Source organism: Eurytemora carolleeae, unplaced genomic scaffold (genome assembly GCF_000591075.1).
Source record: "Eurytemora carolleeae unplaced genomic scaffold, Eaff_2.0 scaffold371, whole genome shotgun sequence".
In the NCBI taxonomy this organism is placed as follows: Eukaryota; Metazoa; Arthropoda; class Copepoda; order Calanoida; family Temoridae; genus Eurytemora; species Eurytemora carolleeae.
The window spans coordinates 153,583-177,942 of record NW_019396355.1 but is presented as its reverse complement, the minus strand read 5'-3'; the positions used below and the strand labels follow the sequence as shown (position 1 = coordinate 177,942).

General features: G+C 31.3%; 1 protein-coding gene across 1 annotated transcript; it reads left to right on the top strand.

Annotated features, from left to right (window-relative positions):
- Positions 1–340: 340 nt before the first annotated feature.
- On the top strand, positions 341–23,253 carry LOC111701599 (uncharacterized). The gene is made up of 19 exons (XM_023472948.1): positions 341–397; positions 1,557–1,631; positions 2,950–3,099; positions 3,315–3,447; positions 4,091–4,836; positions 7,604–7,689; positions 8,586–8,694; positions 8,854–8,861; positions 8,905–8,977; positions 11,693–11,874; positions 16,216–16,375; positions 17,308–17,395; positions 17,799–17,885; positions 18,790–18,864; positions 19,629–19,809; positions 20,935–21,106; positions 21,716–21,823; positions 22,804–22,899; positions 23,052–23,253. The coding sequence occupies exons 1-19, from the start codon at positions 349–351 to the stop codon at positions 23,168–23,170; spliced, it is 2,697 nt and encodes an 898-aa protein (XP_023328716.1). The 5' UTR covers positions 341–348; the 3' UTR covers positions 23,171–23,253.
- Positions 23,254–24,360: the final 1,107 nt, after the last annotated feature.

The window sequence follows — 24,360 nt, the reverse complement described above, 5'->3', positions numbered from 1 at the left end:
ACCCCCCTATACCACCTCCTCTCCACCTAACCCCCCTCCTACTACTGCCACTCCTCCTAAAAACACTGGAAAATGATCTCCAGATGTCATATATAATCAGAGACCGTTTAAAACCTTCTTTTTGCAAGACACGTTAATTCATTTCTAGATAAGATAGTGCCTTGTTTAAATGCATGGGGAATTTTCTAGGCCTATGGGAGGGGGAATCATATGAATCTGATTCCTTTTTAATTTAGTGGCTTCCCCCACCTTCCCAAATCCCCCCTAGCTGTACGTGTAATTGCGAGACTGCAGTTACAAAATCTGAAAAATAATTGGGTTTGATATTTTTATTTCAGTGCATTAGTAATGGCCTACACGTTCATGGGGGCTTTTGTATTTTCTTACTTAGAACAAGGTAATTTTCATGTATTCATTGTTTTATAATGTTTATTGTTTCTTCAATAACATACTTACTAATTGATCTAATTACTTGCTGAGTAAGCAATGAGTTTCTTTATTTATTATTGACTTTAACATGATAAATTGATTAAGTGATGAGGGACATGGAGCCGTAAGCTCTGATTTTCTAATCCATATTTCTCTAAAAATTGATATTGCAGATATGTTAAACTATGTGTTCTGTAACTGTTATATCAAATAATCTAAATTTGAAATATCAAAGGTTTATACCATCAGGCAAATAGATTCTAGTACAATAGCTGGTAACGTAGAATTTGTACACTCTCAGTACATCTGTATCCTGACGTCACAAGTGTAACTCAGTTTTTTGTCCGACAAAATTATAAATAATAGTGATAATTTTAGAATAAACTGATTATCTAACAGTAAAATAAGTGAATTTTATGTGGTCTTTATTTTCTGTTGTTACAAGTTTTTATTTAATCTTGGAAACATGTCAACTAATGTGAGATAATTTAGTTTTTCTTGTTATATTCGACACTTGTGACGTCATGTATAATTGGTACATTTCTCTGTTGCCACCTATTGTACTTGATAATCTATTTGCCATCAGGTAGCAAATTTATAGGGATTAGAAAATCTGAGTTAGTGGCAAAGACTCTATTCCTTTCTTATTCTTTTATACTCTTTCAACTCATTTTGTTTTCATATTTTTTTTAAGTTTTTCATGTATTCAATATCGTTTCACTTAAACTTTTATTTATTGATTGCTTGATTGTATGCTTGCTTGATTGATTGCTTGATTGGTTTCTTGATTACTGGATTGATTGATTGCTTGATTGATTTCTGGATTGATTGAATCCTTAATTGATTGCTTGATTAATTGCTTGCTTGATTTTTTTATTAATTGGTTGATTGAATAATTGCTTGATTTATGGCTTAATGGCTTGACTGCTTAATTGCTTGATAGTGTGATTGATGGATTGATGGATCAATTGACTGATTGATTGAATAAAATAATGTTTACATGTTTGTACACTGTTCAGGGAATGAGATCTCAAACTTATTTATTGATTGCTTGCTTGATTTCTTGATTGATTGTTTGCTTAATTGATTGCCTGAAGGCATGTTACCATGAATATAACATTGTCCAGGGAACGAGATAGAAACACGTGTAAAGGTTGGATCTAATAGAAAGGATACACTGGAGCAACTTTACAATATTACAGGTTTGATACAGTCTCTCAAAAAGAATAATAAAATTAATTAGGATTGAGGAGCCCTGAATCCAAAAAATCGTTAATCCAAGAAGAAAAAAATGAGAAAAACTTTCTTAAAAAAAATAAAAGATAATTGCTTTTTAAGGCACTCATTGTATACAATTCCAGGGCTGGCTCTAAGCCAGGTGATTTATTGATAAACACACTCTAAGTGTATTTTGCTGTGGTTTTCATTTAAAATACGATGCACAATGTACACTTTAATTCCAGCCTCTTGGAAATTAAGCTTCTGAGAAATCATTTCCAGGTTCTTCAGTGAAATAAAGAAGCAGAAATGATTGCTCAAATGATGATTTCTAGAGAGCATTAAAAATACCTAATGAATCTCTCCCTATATCTGTTACAAATATATATACAAAATGCAAAACTCGCTTCAGTTTAATACTCCCTTTTTTAGAGCTCAATGTTCTTAAATAAGAATAATTTAACCCAAAGACTTCTAATTTGAATTCTATGCAAAGTTTACAAAGGTTATAGCAAGCTTCTTCATAAATTCAACAGAATACTGGACTATAGCTTGTTAAATCCGGTTATAGCAAGCTTCTTCATAAATTCAACAGAATACTGGACTATAGCTTGTTAAATCTGGTTATAGCAAGCTTCTTCATAAATTCAACAGAATACTGGACTAAAGCTTGTTAAATCCGGTTATAACAAGCTTCTTCATAAATTCAACAGAATACTGGATTGTAACTTGTTAAATCCGGTTATAGCAAGCTTCTTCATAAATTCAACAGAATACTGGATTGTAACTTGTTAAATCTGGTTATAGCAAGCTTCTTCATAAATTCAACAGAATACTGGATTGTAACTTGTTAAATCTGGTTAAAGCAAGCTTCTTCATAAATTCAACAGAATACTGGACTATAGCTTGTTAAATCCGGTTATAGCAAGTTTGTTTATAAATTCTATAACAAAATACTGGATTGTAACTTGTTAAATCTGGTTATAGCAAGCTTCTTCATAAATATAACAGAATACTGGACTATAGCTTGTTAAATCCGGTTATAGCAAGTTTGTCCATATATTCTACAGAAAACTGGACTGTAACTTGTTAAATCCGGTTTTAGCAAGTTTGTTCATAATTTTTACAGGAAACTGGACTGTAACTTGTTAAATCAGGTTATAGCAAGTTTGTTTATATATACTACAGGAAACTGGACTGTAACTTGTTAAATCCGGTTATAGCAAGCTCATTCATAAATTCTCTTTAAAAATGTTCACCAAGTTGTTGCTAAAACAAGACCAAACTTTCATGTCGGTTTAGGAAGTATAAGATTAAAGCTGTTGGAGCAGTCTATACAGATAGATGAGTTGACCCGTTCAATAAAACAGCTGACAGAACAGAGGAATCAGTGTAGACAGCTTCGGAGGAAGGAGGGACGGTTTCTACAATCTGTGATCACACAATGCAAGGGTGGGGGGTCACAGCAGTATTTTTTTCTTTCTTTTGTTAAGTGTTTATTGGAAATGAAGCATCAAATTTCTTCTGTTCATTTGGAAAGTTGACATTAAGAAATTGTACAATTGGAAAGTTGCTAAATTAAAAAATTCCTTTGAGAAATGTCCTTAGAAAGTTATTGATATTAAACTTGCATTTATTCATCATTGTGACCTTGTGATGAAAACCAGGGGACAATGTTCCATTGACTGAGGCTGAATGTCGAGAATACTGCACCAAAACCTTGCTAAAACCAAGCACTTGCAAAAAATTCTGTGATACTAAAGCTCCCCCTTGTACCTATTGGCACAGTGATACCCACAGGTTCTTGCGCAATCTAAACTGCATATAATGAGAATTTTTAAATCTATCATGTTTATTGTTTAACTCATTCAACCCACTCTTTTACAATACGACAAAAAAAATTCCGGGATACCAATTTCGAAAGATGCAAGCACTGGAAACGACACTTTCCAAAAAGATTACCTTAACAGAGAACTTCCCTAAAACAATTTCCTGTATCATTTCAAACTAACACTCTTGACAATTTGTTTTAGCTGCAGTGTTTTGACCTCTTGTTATTGTATGCAGAACTTTATTTTTTTAAAAGAATCATATTGAGAAAAAAATCTAGAAAAAAATGTCCTGTTCAGAATTTTTATACGTTTTTGTCCTGTTGCCAATTGGTAAAACAATTCACTGTCAAAATGTTGTTTAAAGTGTGGTTTTATTTTTCAATCAACCTTTCATCAAACGAAATCTTGATGTTGACTGATCCACCACAAACTTTAGCCAGCCAATGAAATTATGCTTTTGTCCTTTATTCAAAAATTACAAGAGATTGTTTATCAAAATTTAAAAGTAGAAGATTTGTTTAACCTTTGAAATCATTTTCTAACTATTTGCAATGAATCATCTAAACAAAATTAAATTTTATTGTTGAAGTTAGCGCAAAAATATCTATCAGAGACCCAAAAATCTCATTTGAAGAATTAATGAAAAAAGTTCATCAAAACAAGAAAGGAAAAACATCAGAAAAAGACCAAAAATTAGTGAACCAAACTCTAGCTAAACCTTCTGAAAATAAAAGCAGAGATGATGGACCAAAAGAAGTCAAGTCAAGACAAACTAGATCTGTGATACCTGGAACCGGTGATTTAGCTAGAGGATTTGCATCAAACCTAATTGGAACTTCAGATGTATATAGTTCCCATGGAACTGAATCCTCAACATTCCAGACCATGGTTGAAATCCCTGATCAAGATCATCCCCAATCAACAGAATTCAGGATTCCCACAATAGAGCCACAGGTATTCCGTACTCCTGCAGCAGAATACACCACTGAAGAAATAACACTTGCTGACTATGAAAACCCTCCTGAAGAAACAATTACAAGTAAAAAGATCAGTGACAAGAAAGGATTAAAAATTAACATAGAAGACAGGAATGATTTACCTGATCAAGATGTGTCTAGTTCTCCTGTAACTCTCATGAGCGTAGACAACGAGGAGGAAAGTTCCACATCACAAGTCTCCATACATGATAAATCCTCAGAAGAGAAAAACTATCTTGTTGGAAAAGCTGTAGTCCAACCTCCACCTAAAAGTTATTGTGTTAATATTGCCTGTTTGGACCATACTGATGTTCCTGAAGTACATTGCTTGGATCTTAGTTGGACAAATACTGTCGGCAACAAGTACAGACCACTAAAGAGTAAGAGGTGTTTAGGCTTTCTACTAATCTAATCTGACTAATAACTAACAATGCATAACACTTAAAGGAGGTAGCAGCACTTATATGGTGTAATAAGCTTTCTTTTTTATAGTTCTGCATAACTGACATTTCCCAATGGTTGCTGTATCAGCAAAACCGGTTTTTTATCAATCAAAGAGGCAGTAACTTTTGTTTTATATAATTTATAGCGCCTGAACTTAATCTGTGAAAAGCAGTTAACTTCATGTTTGACCTTTTTAGAAATCAAAAAAGGAATCAGTTTAATCTTTAGGAGTGCATAAGATATGGATTAGAACCTACTGAAGGGATTATAAAAGTTATGACCTCATTCATTTCATTCTGTCTTTCCTATTCTTTTGAATGATGAGAGTCAAAGTAAGTTTTGCAGAAAGCATAAATATTCAAATGTGTTGTATCTGGAGCTTGAATTCTTAATGACCAATTTGATAAGGTCTGCTTCATCTGTACTACCCATAAACACTAACAAGTGTACTAACTATGCATGCATATGTCAGGTTATTTGTTTTTAATAACTTAACTAAAGCACTAACAAACGTTTATAGATTTTGAAGTACTTTGGGTCAAAGATAATTCCAAGAGTTTGTAATACTATTTGCAAATAGCATTTTTATTTTTAAACGCACACATATTTGTTGCAGAGATCTTTTTGGTAATATCAAATTCTTTCATGAATCGTAAAACACGAGTTTATCAGAAACTACATGAGCGGCGAAAAGGGCTTAGCTGTGATCCTACAGTGTTAGGTGATTATATCAATACAATGAAGACGACTTTTTAATTTAAGTTTCAATTGTAAACAATCTTTTTTCGAATTATAAGTTTACGAGAAATCAAAGAAAAGCTTTTTAAATTGACAGCTCCTCTTAACTTCTAAGTTTTTGTGTATCCATGTTGTTTAAAATCTTGATATAAATTAAAAATTTAAATCGAAAGTCGTCTTTATTAAATTGATATTATCGCCTACCACTGTATGTTAACAACAAGAGTATAGTATGTGTATTTAAAATCAATAAACATTACTATAAAATTACTTAAATTTAACTTATAACTAACAAAAAGTTTTAAATATTACTTATGTTTGAAATTTTTAAAAACAATTCTTTAAAATTTATCAATAAAAAAGAATTAAGTCTTTGCCACGAACTCAAATTTTCTTTAACATGATAGAAAATCATGTCACAGAATAGATAGAAAGGACAATATTTAAACATGATGGTATCATGATTGTTCAAAAATGTCCAATAAAACCTGAAAAATATGTATTTAAAATCAATAAACAATACTATAAAATTACTTAAATTTAACTTATAACTAACAAAAAGTTTTAAATATTACTTATGTTTGAAGTTTTGAAAAACAATTCTTTAAAATTTATCAATAAAAGAATTAAATCTATGCCACGAACTCAAATTTTCTTATTCCCTGATTATCTTAGCAGCCTAATGGTGTAATCCTTTTTCTAACTTAGATTAATTCAAGAAATATATCGACCGCCATATCTCATGCGTCAAATCTGTGTACTACAGTGGGAGGAGATCAAAACAAAGTATTCAGGGGCAACGCATCATTTTCGAGGGAAAAGGGCCCAAGGGGTGGAATAAAAATATATTGCTATTTGTATTTTCCATATCGATATGTATTCGCTAGCCTCTAACTTGAAATTTTAACTTTTTTTTTGTTGAACTGTAATATCACATCAGAGCTGTAGTCTTTTTCCCATCAACTTCTGTGGGGGCAGTGGGTTTGTTTACATTCCTCCCACAGTGTACAGTACATAATATGCCTATATCTGAGTTGGGCGTTCCTGTATATAGTTCCTTAGATTATTTGATCTAACAGAATTCATAGTTTGAAATATCGTTATAGCATGGATGTTAAAAAAAACATGTTTTGTTTGTATGCTAACCAAAGGAATTAATTCTGATGGTCTAAGTCCTATATCTTTGCAACCAAATGTTGTAGACCTTAGATATTTCAAACCATGAATGATTAGATGATTTAATTTAAGTTTAAAATATCAAAGGTTTACTACATCAGGTGGCAAAGATATAGGGATTAGAATATTTGATTTTGATGACTCAATTTTTTTAACTACGTTTAAATCAAATTTTAAAGACATTAAATTATTGCAATTGATCCAATTAAATTTTAATAATCCAATTGTCATTGATCAATATAATTTCCGGATGCCCGTGCTTGTGGTAAACTATAGTTTCTATATTTTACCCTGCTTTACAAAAATCTCTTTAAAGGGACTGTAAGTGTAATTTAAAGTGACTTTCCATGGAAAGATGTCAATGCCCGATTCACAACGGTACCCTTTAAACTGTATATGTATGAATTTTGAAAACTTATTTTTTCAATTGGTTTCTCTACAAAAGTGACTTGCGCATTTCTACTGAGGAAAACATATAGGAATTATGAGAATTAAGCAGTTTGAAAGGTTTAAAGGGGGACTGTTGTGAATCTTGCAATGCTATCTTTGCAAGGAGGGTCACTGTAAATTACACTTACAGACCCTTTCATATTTTTTTTCTGTTTTAGCTGAAGGGCCCTGCGTAGCCCGTGGAAAAAAAATTTGAAAAAAATGAAAAAATTTCAAACAAAAGTTGAATCTTGAGTGCATATCCACAACACATTTCAGCCCATTCAGTTTAGCCGTTTGGCTGGCTATAGGGAACACATATAAGAATGTTTTGTTTTATTTTATTTTTTTCAATTTTAGAACATTTCAACATACTGTGGAAAGCCAACTGGACTAGAGAAGCAGAAAAAGTTCTAAAAATCTTTGAACGTGACGTCATTATGAAGGTAAACCATAGCCTACACAGACACTATTTAATGGATAAATCATGCCATAGATTGCATTGAACTTAAAGGGACTGTAAAGGAAAAATGAAAGGGGGTATATGCTGAAAGCTAATCCCTTTAGCTTTTGATCGCGACCCATGAAAGTTTTTTCTGATGTTCCTGTCTCGAGAAATTGATATAAAACTGTGTTAAAATTATACGAAAGTTCATATATGTAAAATTTAGAAAATCTTAAACTTAAATCACGTGACAAGAACTATCACCAATGGCAGAGCAGTATACTGGTCACGTGTCTCCGCCTGCATCACGTGACCACTTTACTGCACTGCCTTTGGTGGAATTTCTGGTCAAGTAATACGGACATATAAATAATATTATGAATTAAATCTATTAAAAATAAAAATAACAAATATAAAATTAGAATTGGAGTAAACCTAAGTTACAATTAGCTTTCTCTGGGATATTTTAAACATGACGTCTACATAAAGTTCCATCATACCAAAAATTGCACAGATAGGACAATTTTTGAAGGTAAATCATATATTCCATAGATTAGATATGATAATATTCAAACATTATGACAATGTTAAGGTAAATCATACCATAGATTTCACAGATAGGACAGCTGTTAAATATAATCACAATTTTAAGGTAAATCAAACCACAGATAGGACAATATTTGAATATGACGTCATCACCATAATACTACAGATTACACTGATAAGACAATATTTTAACATAATGGAAAAACATTCCACAGAATATATAGATAGAACAAAATGTTTAACATGATAGAAAATCATGTCACAGAATAGATAGAAAGGACAATATTTAAACATGATGGTATCATGATTGTTCAAAAATGTCCAATAAAACCTGAGAAAATATGTTTGAAGGTGAAGTCTGAAGGCTATGATGGGAATGATAATGAGGAATTGAACTCACCAAGTCAATGGAACTTTAGCGGAGCTCTCCTCTACAGTGTTACTATTATAACAACCATAGGTAAACAAAACTGGTCGGCGTTTATATCAATACAATGAAGACGACTGTTAGATTTCTAACAAGCTTTTTTCAAATTACATTTTTACAAGTAAACATTAAAAGAGTCTCTTTGTTTCCGCTTTTATTTGTTTCCGTTTTTATTTGTATCGAAGTTACTAGAAAGCTTGGTAAAAATCAGAATAGAAAACTAGAAAGCTTGGTAAAAATCAGANATTGAACTCACCAAGTCAATGGAACTTTAGCGGAGCTCTCCTCTACAGTGTTACTATTATAACAACCATAGGTAAACAAAACTGGTCGGCGTTTATATCAATACAATGAAGACGACGTTTTGATTTCTAACAAGCTTTTTTCAAATTATATTTTTACAAGTTAACATTAAAAGAGTCTCTTTGTTTCCGCTTTTATTTGTTTCCGATTTTATTTGTTTCCGTTTTTATTTGTATCGAAGTTGCTTGAAAGCTTGGTAAAAATCAGAATAGAAAAATAATAATTTATTGATTTATACGACGACTGCATTTTAGATAAGCAAAACTTTGTAATTATATCATAGGTAAACCAAAATTGTAAGATTATATTATTTTACCACATTTTAGTTAACATTACCGACCCATGGGCATGCATGATTCCTTTAACAGAGTGACTTTAAGTTACTTACTTAATGTCCCTTGGGACTGTTAACTAAAATAACTACCTGCTCTGCAAAGTTTTCGTGCATTTTCATATCATATCGACGATAAAATTGTGTACAACTATACAGATACTGTTCGGAAATTTAAATTTTACTTCACTACCTCGATCTTGGGAACCTTAGGTAAAATAAAACGTTCCTTGGAAAGTAGTTGTAAACTTGTAAATAATTAATATCATAAGTAAACCAAAATGTTTAAACTTTATAATTATCTCTCATATGAATTATATGTCTGTTTTGATACCGTTGGAAAAAATGTTGAAAATGACTCGAGTTGTTTCTAATTTTGAACGGAATCCCTTCATCCAAATTACCAGAGCTTTTTTTTTAAAAAACTTTTTCATACTTTATTATTTCAGAAAAATAACTCCACGTTTTAACTAATAAAATAATAAGTGAAGGTTTCTTCTAATATGAGAACAAACTTGACAATAATATTTTCCCCTTGACTCTGATGCTATTTTAATCTTCTATTTTATGCTAAACTGAGGTTTTATTTCTATTCTCCATGGTTCTTATGTGAGAGTGTTAATCTTCAATTAAAAAACTTCTTAAAAGTACTGATCGTTGATTCATATTCACATTCATGGTTATCAATAATATTTTTCCTACTCTTGCTTCAGTATTTAACATCAATTTAAATACATTTTAATTAGGAAAATGAATCAAGTTTGTTGTGTTTATTGTAAACATTAAATAAACATGGAAAAGCTAGAGTCAGTTGCTTTATATTCGACTAAAGATATTCCTCAAAGAGATTTTTCAAAACGATAAATTTTGTCAATCATAAAATACTTTGAATGTTTAAAACGGACCTCAAAATATCCCCATCCCTACCACATAGCCCCTCTCCCTGTATTCAGTGCAAGTTAGTTAAATCATCACATTTAGCAGAAGTTTATCAATATACTAAAGATGTATTTTGAAAAAATATAATAATATCAATATATTAAAGATGTATTTTTAAAAAATATAATAATATCAATATACTAAAGATGTATTTTGAAAAAATATAATAATATCAATATATTAAAGATGTATTTTGAAAAAATATAATAATATCAATATACTAAAGGTGTATTTTGAAAAAATATAATAATACCAATATATTAAAGATGTATTTTGAAAAAATATAATAATATCAATGATCTCATGTTGACCTTGTTTCCGTCTAATCTGTCAAATCTATTGGTTTTTAATCCAAACAAAAAAAAATATATTGTTCTTAGCACTCTCAAGCAGAAATAAAACTTTATCAAAGCTAATAGATCACATGATCCTTTTTTTCATTACAAATGGTATATGTTAACAGTTAACTGCGGTACATTTATTCAGCAAGCTTAAAATGCAATACGTCAATACCCCCTCCCCCTCTCATCTATACGTAGTACGTACATTCAATATAAGGGGTAAAATAGTTAAATATGTTGAATTTTTGGGAAATAACAAAATATTGTATGTATTTGAGTGTATTCCTCAGGTTGTAATGGATAAATATAGATTTCTAGGAAGGACACTGTCCTCTTGCCCCCCCCCCTTGATAAGAATGGTGATTTATACACTGTTAGAAGAAACACTGACATTTTATTCGTAATGTCGAACTTTCCGAAATTATTTCAAAATTACGAACATTTTGTTCAAAATTATGGACATGTTGTTCAAAATTACAAACATTTTGTTCAAAATTACGAACATTCTGTTTAAAATTATGAATATTTTGTTCAAAATTACGAACATTTTGTTCAAAATTATGAATATTTTTTTTTAAATTACTAACAATTTGTCCAATATACAAAGATTTTGTTCAAAACTACGAACATTTTGAATTAAAATTACAAAAATGTTGTTAAAATGCGTCAAAAAACTTTCCCTCTCCTAACCCCTCCCACTACCAGGTCTCTACGCTAAACCGTTCATAAGGGGTAAAATTGCTAAATATGTTTTGAAATTTTTGGGAAAAGTACAAAATATTTTTGTGTATTCCTAAGGTTCTACTGGGTAAATCTAGATTTCTTCTAGCTACGAACATTGTATTCGAAAATTACGAACAATTTACTGGTAATTACGAACATATATTTTACTCGATGTTACAAACATTTTGTATAAAGTTACAAAATTACGACCAATTTATTCAAAATTACAAAAAGATTGTTAAGGAAACAAAGATTTGAGGGATAATATTCTACTTTGAACCAAATGTTGGTAAATTTAAATAAAACGGTCGTAATCTTAAATAAATTGTTCGTAACTTTGAACGGTTGTTCGATATTCTGAAGAAAATGTTTTCTCTAATAGTTTATTATCTAGGATATGGAAATATAGCTCCTAAGACTAAATGGGGCCGTATTGTGACAATGATCTACGCAACCTTCGGTATGCCGATCTTCCTGATGTGGGTGTCCAATATGGGCACCTTGCTCGCCCAAACCTTCACCTTCCTCTACTCTCACGTCTGCTGCTTCGTCTGTAAACAGGGGAAGAAGAGAAAGGTAACTTTCTTGAGGGGTTAAGGGGACCTATGATTTCCCCAACAGAGGGACGTTAAGTTACTTAACGTCCCTTGGGATAATTAAGTAATATAACGATCCGCTCTGCAAAGTTTTCGTGAATAAATTCACGCATTTTCATCTCAAAAGACGATAAAATTCTAAACAACTATTTTTGGAGAAATTAAAAGTTAAACTTAACCACGTGTTCCCTCCACCAATTTTGTCTACAAAGCATAATTAAAACACATACAAAGTAGATAAAGTAGTAATCTATGTTTGCTTGCTTGTATGTACGATTATATCTGAACCCCGTGATAGATTTGCCTCACATTTTATTTGGAGAACTCATTAGAACTGAATGGAATTTCCTTAGCTTGGTATAAAAATTTAAAGTTGAGTGGGTCTACTTTTATAGAGAAAGCTTCCAGGCAAAGCTGCGTTCCCAAGCTAGAAAATGTTCTGACAAAAAATTAATAAGTTTTTAACCTGAAAATTTAGTTTTATTATTCCAAAAAAAAGTTTTTTTTAACAGAGAAAACACAGTGAGAGAAACAATATAGATAATTAATCAGTTGAATTAATTATTACATTTTTATTCGTTATAAATAAAAAAAGAGAAGGCCGCCGCCACCAAAAAGTTTGAAGAAAAATCCATTTTTATCGAATGATGAGTGTTAAGGAATTGAGTGGTGGAGCCCCTCTATATTGTTTTCTAACAAACATAAACTATACTAGACTGTGTAAACAAACCAAGGAGTAAGGAATAGTACTGACGCGGCCCGCCCTACCATATAATTATACATGCTTTGCAGACGGTACTTCATTTGTGTAGGAAATATTCAGAATAGTTTATTGTATACGCGGTAATTGTACATCAGACAAATATTTCTTATTCAAATGAAGCACCGTCTGCAAAGCATGTATATGTATAATCATATGGTATAGGGCGGGCCGCGTCAGTTGTATCTCCGTTTGTTCCACACTCCTTGAAACAGACTCATTTAAAGTAAACATATTCAAAGTGCACTAGGGTCACACAGTACACTTACTATCCTCACTGTACAGTTTATTATCTTAAAATTGATTTATGATATATTTTATTTTGTAAGCCATGGCTTACAAATCAGCTGTTCAGGTAATGCAGTCCTAATTTTTTTCGGCTGTGTTACTTGTTTCTTAATATTAAAAAAAAATCATCAATAGAGAGATACTCTCTAGGAGAAACTCGCTACACAAACCTATTTAAATATTTCTGTTGTCCATTCCATGGCTGAAACAGAATGTAAACTTTGCTTTCGTATTTCTAATTTTATCATTATTATTACAGAAAAATTTGGTATATAATCTGTAGCTAGTATTGTAAAGGGACCGTCCACTTGGTTGGGTAATTTTATGGTAAACTAATTAGCCTATTACCTATTTATTGGTATCTTTTGAAAGATTTCTATGACCGGAGAAAAGACCGATTTATCGTTTAGAATTCCAGCGAAAAGGTATGATATCTTTGCAAAGACACTTTTTAAACGTTTTTCAGTAACAACAGCGCAGCCCAATAAAATCTAAAATTATCATACTTCAATGAAATCATATGTGCAGACATTATGTAATAAATATAAAAACTTTTTATCTTAGAATTAGCAAGAAATTAACGTTTTTCGTGTTCAGACAGATTTTACAAATTAACACGTTTATACAAAGACGGCTTTCTTTCTCAGACAAACTGGTTCCTAGATTCCAACTCTTCAATAAATCACAGGAATTCCTGGGAAAGTAGGGAAAACGTATCAAACTGTCAAATATGGAAATAAGTTATTTTTAAACTAGACAATTTAAAAATAATTTTGAAAAAAATAAAGATATGTACAATTAACTATAAGATACTACAATTTAATTTAATATTTAAAATTTTTTTTAATCCATGACTGACAAAAAACATCAAATACTGTAAATGCAAAGGTATCATACCTTTGCGCTGGAATTCTGAATGATAAATCGGCTTTTTCTCCGGCCACAGTTGTCTTTGAAAAGTAAGGCTAATACCAATAAATAGCTAATAGGCTATTTAGTTTACCCTCAAATTACCCAAATAAGTGTACGGTCCCTTTCAGGGGCTGCAGATGTAATTTCAATTAATACTTCATTAATAGAGTGCCATATCCGATAGGATATTAACATTGGAACCTTTAACTTCTGTCTGGTCAAGGATAAATAAGATATCCTTAGTTTTCTGAATTCAAATTACTTATTTTGAATTGTGGTAACTTGCTGCCGGAGAAATTGTCGAAATTTTTTTCCTTTTCAAAATAAAAAAGGTACGACTAAATTTTCAGATAGAGGTTTAAAGGGTGCTATTGTGAATCGAACATGAGGTTCACTTGTAATTACTTCTACAGCCTCTTTAAAGTTCAATTGTAATTACGTCTACAGTCCCTTTAAAGTTCTATTGTAAATACGTCTACAGTCTCTTTAAAGTTCTATTGTAATTACGTCTACAGTCCCTTTAAAGTTCTATTGTAATTACGTCTACAGTCCCATTAAAGTTCTATTGTAATTACGTCTACAGTTTAAAGTTCTATTGTATGTCTACAGTTTAAAGTTCTATTGTAATTACGTCTACAGTTTAAAGTTCTATTGAAATTACGTCTACAGTTTAAAGTTCTATTGAAATTATGACACAGTTTAAAGTTCTATTGCAATTATGTCTACAGTTTAAAGTTCTATTGTAAGTACGTCTACAGTTTAAAGTTCTATTGTAATTACGTCTACAGTTTAAAGTTCTATTATAATTACGTCTACAGTCTCTTTAAAAATCTATTGTAATTAAGTCTACAGTTTAAAGTTCTATTGTAATTACGTCTACAGTTTAAAGTTCCATTGTAATTACGTCTACAGTTTAAAGTTCTATTGTAATTATGTCTACAGTTTAAAGTTCTATTGTAATTACGTCTGCAGTCTCTTTAAAGTTCTATTGTAATTACTTCTACAGTCTCTTTAAAGTTCTATTGTAATTACGTCTACAGATTATTTAAAGTTCTATTGTAATTACGCCTACAGTCTCTTTAAAGTTCTATTGTAATTACATCTAAAGTTTAAAGTTCTATTGTAATTACGTCTACAGTCTCTTTAAAGTTCTATTACAATTACTTCTACAGTCTCTTTAAAGTTCTATTGTAATTACGTCTACAGTACTTTAAAGTTCTATTGTAATTACGTCTACAGTCTCTTTAAAGTTCTATTGTAATTACGTCTACAGTCCCATTAAAGTTCTATTGTAATTACGTCTACAATTTAAAGTTCTATTGTAATTATGTCTACAGTTTAAAGTTCTATTGTAATTACGTCTACAGTTTAAAGTTCTATTGTAATTACGTCTACAGTTTAAAGTTCTATTGTAATTACGTCTACAGTTTAAAGTTCTATTGAAATTATGTCTACAGTTTAAAGTTCTATTGTAAGTACGTCTACAGTTTAAAGTTCTATTGCAATTATGTCTACAGTTTAAAGTTCTATTGAAATTAAGTCTACAGTCCCTTTAAAGTTACATTGTAATTAGGTCTACAGTTTAAAGTTCCATTGTAATTACGTCTACAGTTTAAAGTTCCATTGTAATTACGTCTACAGTTTAAAGTTCCATTGTAATTACGTCTACAGTTTAAAGTTCCATTGTGATTACGTCTACAGTTTGAAGTTCCATTGTAATTACGTCTACAGTTTAAAGTTCTATTGGAATTACGTCTACAGTTTAAAGTTCTATTGAAATTATGTCTACAGTTTGAAGTTCTATTGAAATTACATGTACAGTTTAATGTTCTATTGTAATTACGTCTACAGTTTAAAGTTCTATTGAAATTATGTCTACAGTTTAAATTTCTATTGTAATTACGTCTACAGTTTAAAGTTCCATTGTAATTACGTCTACAGTTTAAAGTTCCATTGTAATTACGTCTACAGTTTAAAGTTTTATTGTAATTACGTCTACAGTTTAAAGTTCTATTGGAATTATGTCTACAGTTTAAAGTTCTATTGTAATTACGTCTACAGTTTAAAGTTCTATTGTAATTACGCCTACAGTTTAAAGTTCTGTTGAAATTATGTCTACAGTTTAAAGTTCTATTGTAATTACTTCTACAGTCTCTTTAAAGTTCTATTGAAATTATGCCTACAGTTTAAAGTTCTATTGAAATTACGCCTACAGTTTAAAGTTCTATTGAAATTATGTCTACAGTTTAAGGTTCTATTGAAATTACGTCTACAGTCCCTTTAAAGTTCTATTGAAATTATGCCTACAGTTTAAAATTCTATTGAAATTACGCCTACAGTCCCTTTAAAGTTCTATTTTAGTTGATAAAGAAACAGGTGAGGAAGGAGGAACGAGAAAGCAGAAGGGAAAGAAGAGCAGAAAATCAACAAAGAGAAGAAAGAGAGAGTAGGAAGGAGAAGGAAGGAAGAGGAGGACTAGAACTGGGAAGGAGCAAACAGGAACCCATAGATATTGATTTAGGTAACTAGGAATACATGGAGCTTCGCGCCCCCTCTTTGGAAATTTTTATAATTGATTTACATTATAATCGATCTACATTATAAAACATCTTATTTATCAATGTGAACATAATTGAATTTAAAAAAGCTATAATATATATAAAGCTAAAATGTTGAATTTTTGTTAACAAATCTAAAATCTAAATCTAAATTCAACTGTTATGTTTAATGTAGCGCTGAAGAAATAAAATTACATTACAATAATTTTATCATTTTCAGAAGACGTACAATCAATATCCCCCAACCTTTGTATTTTATCAAATTCTGAAAATATTATACATTCATGGGGTCCGTCCTAGATAACGATTTTCGGAACCCCCCCCCCCCCTCCTATCAATTTTGTACATGACTTTTTCAACAATTTTCAATTAAATTAGTATTTATTTAGAGTTAGGTTAGGTTAATACACTTTCTGGGCCGAGCGCTGCGGCTAGGACAGTCTAGGGGGCCGAGCGCTGCGGCCACAGGTTAGGTTAAGTTATGATACTTTATGGGCCGAGCGCTGCGGCTAGGACAGGCTAGGGGGCCGAGCGCTGCGGCCACATGTTTTACATTTAATTGAAAATTGTTGAAAAAGTCATGTACAAAATTGATAGGAGGGGGGGGCCTGGGGGGGTCCAAAAATCGTTCTCTAGGAAATTACCCATTCATGAAATATACTGACCCTCTCGACTCTTAACCTAATTTCCCATCATATGTTAAGAATTTTTATTTTTTTGACATTTTCAAGGTAGTAGTGTTTATTTAATTACCCGTTTTTGGGGGAAAAAATTATATTTTATTTTGAACCCTCTCTGGATCTAAAAAAACTCTACTAATTTACTTCAAAATCGTGACGACAGGACACACATTTAAATTCACAATTTTTTTTGTAACTAGAGATATTTTCTTTAGAGTCTGCTGTTAACAGCACAATCCAGAAAACACGTGATAAAGAGGGACTAGACCCATTGGTGAAGCAAATGTTGACGGAATGCGCCAGGTAGGCCGCCATTTTGAATTTTATCCAAAAAGCAGGTTTTTTATATATCATCTCTTACATTTCATGTCTAAGAAGATACAAATTACTTATTGAGGCTGTAAGTGTAATTTCAAATATAGCAATGTCCGATTCACAACGCTTTGTCTGATCAAGCATGAATTGCATATTAATGTTTATAATTTTAAAAACTGATTATTTTCAAATGTGACTTCTTTAAAAAATTACTTGCGCATTTCTACTACAGTAATGCATATGAGAATTATAAGAAATAACCACTTTGGCACGACAATATCTTTTACATTATTGATCAGATAAAGGTTGAAAGGGTACTGTTGTAAAACATCTTTGCTTGAATCACTTATTTTTACGTTTACAGTCCCTTTAAACCATAGAATCTATTTAGATATAACCTGGATAATAACGATGATGATCCTCTCTCCGAAGCTGTAGTTGAAGAAATTCGCCATGCTGATGCCATGGATATAATCAGGTAACATGGATATAATCAGGTAACATGGATATAATCAGGTTATCATCAGGTTACTACATATTTGTATTTACCAATCCTATGCAGTTAACATGGATATAATCAGGTTACTACATATTTGTATTTACCAATCCTATGCAGTTAACATAGATATAATCAGGTTACTACATATTTGTATATACCAATCCTATTCAGTTAACATGGATATTATCAGGTTACTACATATTTGTATATACCAATCCTATGCAGTTAACATAGATATTATCAGGTTACTACATATTTGTATATACCAATCCTATGCAGTTAACATAGATATTATCAGATTACTACATATTTGTATATACCAATCCTATGCAGTTAACATGGATATTATCAGGTTACTACATATTTGTATATACCAATCCTATGCAGTTAACATGGATATAATCAGGTTACTACATATTTGTATATACCAATCCTATGCAGGTAACATGGATATTATCAGGTTACTACATATTTGTATATACCAATCCTATGCAGTTAACATAGATATAATCAGGTTACTACATATTTGTATATACCAATCCTATGCAGTTAACATAGATATAATCAGGTTACTACATATTTGTATATACCAATCCTATGCAGTTAACATGGATATTATCAGGTTACTACATATTTGTATATACCAATCCTATGCAGTTAACATGGATATTATCAGGTTACTACATATTTGTATATACCAATCCTATGCAGGTAACATGGATATTATCAGGTTACTACATATTTGTATATACCAATCTTATGCAGGTAACATGGATATTATCAGGTTACTACATATTTGTATATACCAATCCTATGCAGGTAACATGGATAAAATCGATTTGCATGCTTTTCCTAAATCTTGATTAATTTATTTTAAATTTAGAGAACGAAGTTTAAATGCATCCCCGCTCATATCTCCAGTAGATACTCCACATAGATCTCCTGCCCCTCCTTCCAGGTAACCCTGATCTTCAAAACCTACAGAATTACAGCCAATATGTAAAGATTATTTATCTATGTATATAAAGTTGTAATCTCTGTCTATCCGTCTGTCTGTTTGTTTGTCCGATTATAACCCGGGAGCCCCTGGACCGATTTGCCTCAAATTTTGTTTGGGGAAGTCGGGAGAGCCACAGGAATGTCCTCAGCTCAGTTTTGAGATTCTAAGTTGAGTTTTATTGGGGAAAATAGCTGAAATCGTAATTAACGACTACGCGCGGGTAATCGGCCGGACTAACTATAGACAACTTTGGCTTCCCAAGCTAGTCCTAAATAAAACTGAAAGTTTCCAAAAATGACAAATACTTAAATTTTTTAAAAACAAATAATTAAGACTAAGGAAATCTTTCTTAAAAAATCGCGACCAATGTTTAAAGGGACTGTAAGCGTAAGTGCTAAGTAACCCTCTATGCAAAGATGACAATGCCCGATTTACAACGATACCCTTATAAGCTTTGCCTGATCAAGTATGAATTAGATATCAATATTTTTATTTCTTTAAACTATTTACTTTTATTGGCGGTTTTTCTGTGAAAATGACTTGCACATTTCTTATTTGTAAGAAGCAATATTGACAGAAATAAACATTTTTGAGTCAGAAAAACAACGGTATTTACGACATTTTTTTATCAGAGTTTCATGGTGCCGTTGTAAATCGGGAATTGCCAACTTTGCATGGAGGGTCAAATTAGGCTTACTGTCCCTTTAACACTATTGCTCTAGGTGTTACCGTGAACTAACTGGCGCTGATAAAAACCGAACCTGTACACCGGATGGAGAAAGACAGCTGATTCCCACGCCGGATCCTAGAACTCCTGGACTGTACAGTGTGTCCTCCTTGAAACATGATGGATCAGTGAACACTACTCTTCTTCGACCCCCGGCCAATCATCTACCTATCCAGGTAATGGAATAACAAACAAGTCTAACCTTGAGAACCCCGACATAAAGAATATCCGACCTAATTATCGAGTAGTTTTATAGAAAATATATCGAGTAGTTTTATAGAAAATATATCGAGTAGTTTTAATACTCCACACAAATCAAATCCACTCTCCAAATTGTTAATTTCAAACCCAAGTCCACCTACCTGCAGATCACTTCTGTATGCCGAGTCCATTAGCGCCTAATCCAATCAGGGTTTAGTTATGTGTTTGTTGTCTATTCTGAACCAATAGAAATTGCTTATCGGTAACATATATCATCTTTCTATCTATCTCATTATCCAATCAGAGTTATGAATCTTTTAATCGGCATTATCAGTAAATGGAAATATTTACTTCTTCTGAAACTATAGTGAGATCAACCCACGGGGATAGATCATTTTCCTCCTAAAAACTTTTTTTTATCTTTACAAAATGATTTCACAATTTTAGTTTATCATATTTCTTAAATCAAATAAGTAAAATCCGCAAAAAAATTAGTTTTTATTGTATTAAGAAAAAATTGAACCATTAAAACCGAAATTTAATATCTAAAACTATTTCAACAAAACCATTGAGGAATTCATTTTTAAATAGATATCTTCGAGTATATTTTGTACCAACAATTAAAGTATAGTATTTTAGCATCAACAAACAATAAGATAGAAAAATTATTTAACCTTTATAAAAAAACAATACTGTTAGAAAAAAGATCCATTGAATTTTCTAAACTTGAAATGTTTAAATTATCTGATGTCCACAAACATAATGCTTCTACTTCTATGTATGAATATATAAAAGAAAAACTTCCTTCGTCTTTTAATGGAATGTTTGCTCCATTTGTAGACCCGAATAGGACACAAGGTTTTTAATTGGTAGTAAGAAACAAAAACCTTAACCTTTTCAAAAAATATTTCTTAAGAGAATTAGGAATTTTAAATATTAAATGTTCATTATCAGTATTTAATTTAAAACGTTAATGAAAGTATATCTGGTTTCTAAATATAAGAAATTTAAATTTAAAAACAGGAACTGCTAGAAAGTTAATTAATTAATTAATTAAAAAATAAATTAGTTTTCCATTTATATTTTTTAAAAAAATTAAGATTTCTGGCTCCTGGGCCCCTAGAGCAAGCCAGGAGGAATCTCCGACCTCCTCCAAGGTTTTCCTGACCTCCGAACGAGAGGAGGAGGTCACAAAAGGTCATAATTCAAGCCGAGGACCTCCTCCAGATTCTCCGGCTCCGATAGAGAAGGTTCCAGTGATGCCAGTAATAGGAAAATATTAATAGTTTTTATCATATGTCCAGACAATCTGATCAGAATACAACCCTTGTACAGTGAGACCCATGAAACTATGGAATAGAAAGACGACCGTTAGAATTTATCTATGATTTGAAACTGTCCAATGAGCATGAAAAACACAACAATTGTGGAGTGTACACAGACCTATTTCTCTAAATAAGCTGGTATTAAAGCAGCTTAAGCAGAATTTTATGAAACAGAATAAAGAACACAAAATATTTTTTAAAATATAATCTTCCTATTCCAGAGTTTTATTAGTCTCTCTGTATTAAATAAAATTTTGTTCATTTTCTCTTCTTTAGATTAATTTTTACGTAATTTCAAGTGATCCACCATTCACTACAGTATTCTTTCCATTTCCTAGCTTGTCTCTCTTGCGACTTTCTATATCAATAAGAATATTTATTTTTAGCAACGACAAGGCTATAACTGAAAAAGGAAAGTACTACTTGAAATTAAAAGTCGACAGTCTCTAAGTTGTGTCCGATGCATGTACAAAATGTCGTCTATGAGAATTGAATTTGATATTTTTTGTCGTTTTTCTCACTTGAATGGTTTAACCTATTGATATTTAATTTACAGTGTTCATAGTTGGTTATATTCTGCTGGGAGCTGGAATATTTTCAGCTTGGGAGAATTGGAGCTTTCTAGAAGGAGCTTACTTCTCATTTATCACTCTTACTACAATAGGTATACTTCTCATTTATCACTCTTACTACCATAGGTATACTTCTCATTTATCACTCTTACTACCATAGGTATACTTCTCATTTTTAATCTTGAATACTGATCTCGATATCCAATGTGGACACTTATAATTTTGATGATCAAAGCTTGATTCATAAGTATAAAGTTATCTCTGGAACTATCACGGGACATCAAAGTTGAATTAAATTTATCTGTAGATCTGGAGATCAATGGTTGATCCCGAGGTTGACAGATCAAAAGTTCTGGCTTCTGAGCTGGGAACTTTAGAATGGTGGATATCAGGATTAATGCTTAATCCTCTCTTTTTGCTAATCTCGAGAATAACATAATCTCAAGATTAATTATTTAGGTCAACAAATTTGATTCTAGGACGCCAGATTTGTTCGTTTTCTTGACTGAAAGGGCCTTCACTTAATTTCTCAAACATTTGTTTATTAATACATAAGTTAAAATTAGATAAAAAAGAATCTCAAACGTATTATAACATATTTTTCTTTACCGATCAATTTACTAAATGGCCGATAACAAATTCTTTATTTGTTAGAAATTGCGGAGGTCTCTCATTAGATAAAATTTATTTTCAAGGCTGTCATCAATGGTCATTGCAATTTACGAACTATATTCCTGCACTCTCATTGGAGAAAACAATGTACGGATATCCAAAGAGAGAGAAAAAGAGTAGATTAAGGACTAAAATTAAAAGTTTTCACAATTAAGCAGTCGGGATTAAAGGTTATCCATTCTAAAGCTCCAAGAGCTGGGAACTTATGAATGGTGGATATCAGGAGTAATGCTTGATTCACTCTTTTTCTTAATCTCGATATTAAATAATGCTTGTTCTCCTCTTGTTATTAATCTCCAGAATAATTAACCGATCGGGATTAAGAATATCACATTCTAAAGTTTTCAGCTCTACCTACCATTCAAAAGTTCCAAGCTCAGCTCAGTTTTTATATTTTCAGGTTTCGGGGACTTTGTTCCAGGGGATGCAGTACTGAATGCCGCAACTCAAGACGGACAGTACAAACTTATTCTTGCCTGCCTGTACGTTTTAGTCGGTACAGTACATCGTTTATAATTCAATTATGCTGTTTTTTTCCAAATCGAACTTTTCCTCTTAAATTATAACGTTTAAAACTTTGTTTAACGATACACATAGAAATTAATCATTGTCATTTTTCCGTGTACTCAAAATTTTAATTTTGTTCAGGACTTGCCGTGATTTCAATGACAATAAACCTGCTTCAAGAAGAGGTTATAGATATGGTTGTTAACCTAGCCAAGGATCTAGGGATTATTGACGACGACGATGATGAAGACGACGACTAGAAATAAATTTCTAAATCATGTCAATTTCGCGCATTTCCCTGTTTCGTGTTTGCTTTTAATAAAGACAACAATGTTCATTTGTACCCAGTGTTACAACATTAACTTTCTTTTCTTTGCTCAAATTTTCTTAAGAAAGTTAGATGATTTGCTGTTATTATTGTGTTTTTAAAAGTTTAAAAGTTTTCTGGAATTCTTGCACATTTTAAGAAATAATAAATCGATTCCACACAAAAAATGCCACATAAAAGAATCCATGTGAATAAACATAATTTATAAAAAGCTATTCACATCAATGTCAAATTTAGGAATTTATCTATTAATGTATTTTGCTTTGTTATTATAAAGTAAAGAAAATAAATTTTATAAAACTATTTTCAAAGGTCTTACGTATATAGGATATTTTAATTGAAAATCAATTTATTGAATAAAGAGGTCTCTGAAGTATGTAAATTACACAATTTCTGTGTTCCCTGCTTTAACAACGGGAAACTGGGGTGCGGCGAGGCGCGAAAAAATAATATCTTGCTCAGGATTTAGAATGCTTTGCATTATTGAATTAGATGCTAGCGCTTGCAAATTTAACAATTTATTAAACCTTTTTAAAATCTAAATATTTATTTTAAATCCGACCATATATTTATATATATATATATATATATATATATAAGAGACCTACACAATTTCTTTGCGTTTCATACATAGCGTCCCATATCATATTATATTATCTCCAAGCTTTAACGCTAAAATAAACATATAATATTCCAAAACATAGCAATTTCTGCAAGAAAATTCTTATATTAACCTCATTCAAATTTTCATAATGATTTATTCTTCTTAAATTAGTCCTAGAATTATAATTTAAACCCATTGACAATCTAATATGATATGGGACACCCTGTATAAACTTACTATCTGAAACTCAAGAACCAATTTGGTCTTTTATATGACATGGCTCTTTCGGAAGGTTGGAAAAATTCGGGATATCCATACTTGATAGAATGTTTCTCGTTTCTCTTTAAGTGTCGTGCGTGAAAAATCTTGACGAGCTTTTCTTCAATGCTGTTCAGTACACGGCAGGTGCTCCACAATCTAATATAGTTCAATTATATTAACCACGTTTAAATCGCTTCTTTTAAGGAGCAGATGAAGATAAGACGTCATTGTTGAAAATTAGACAAAATTTTTAATTA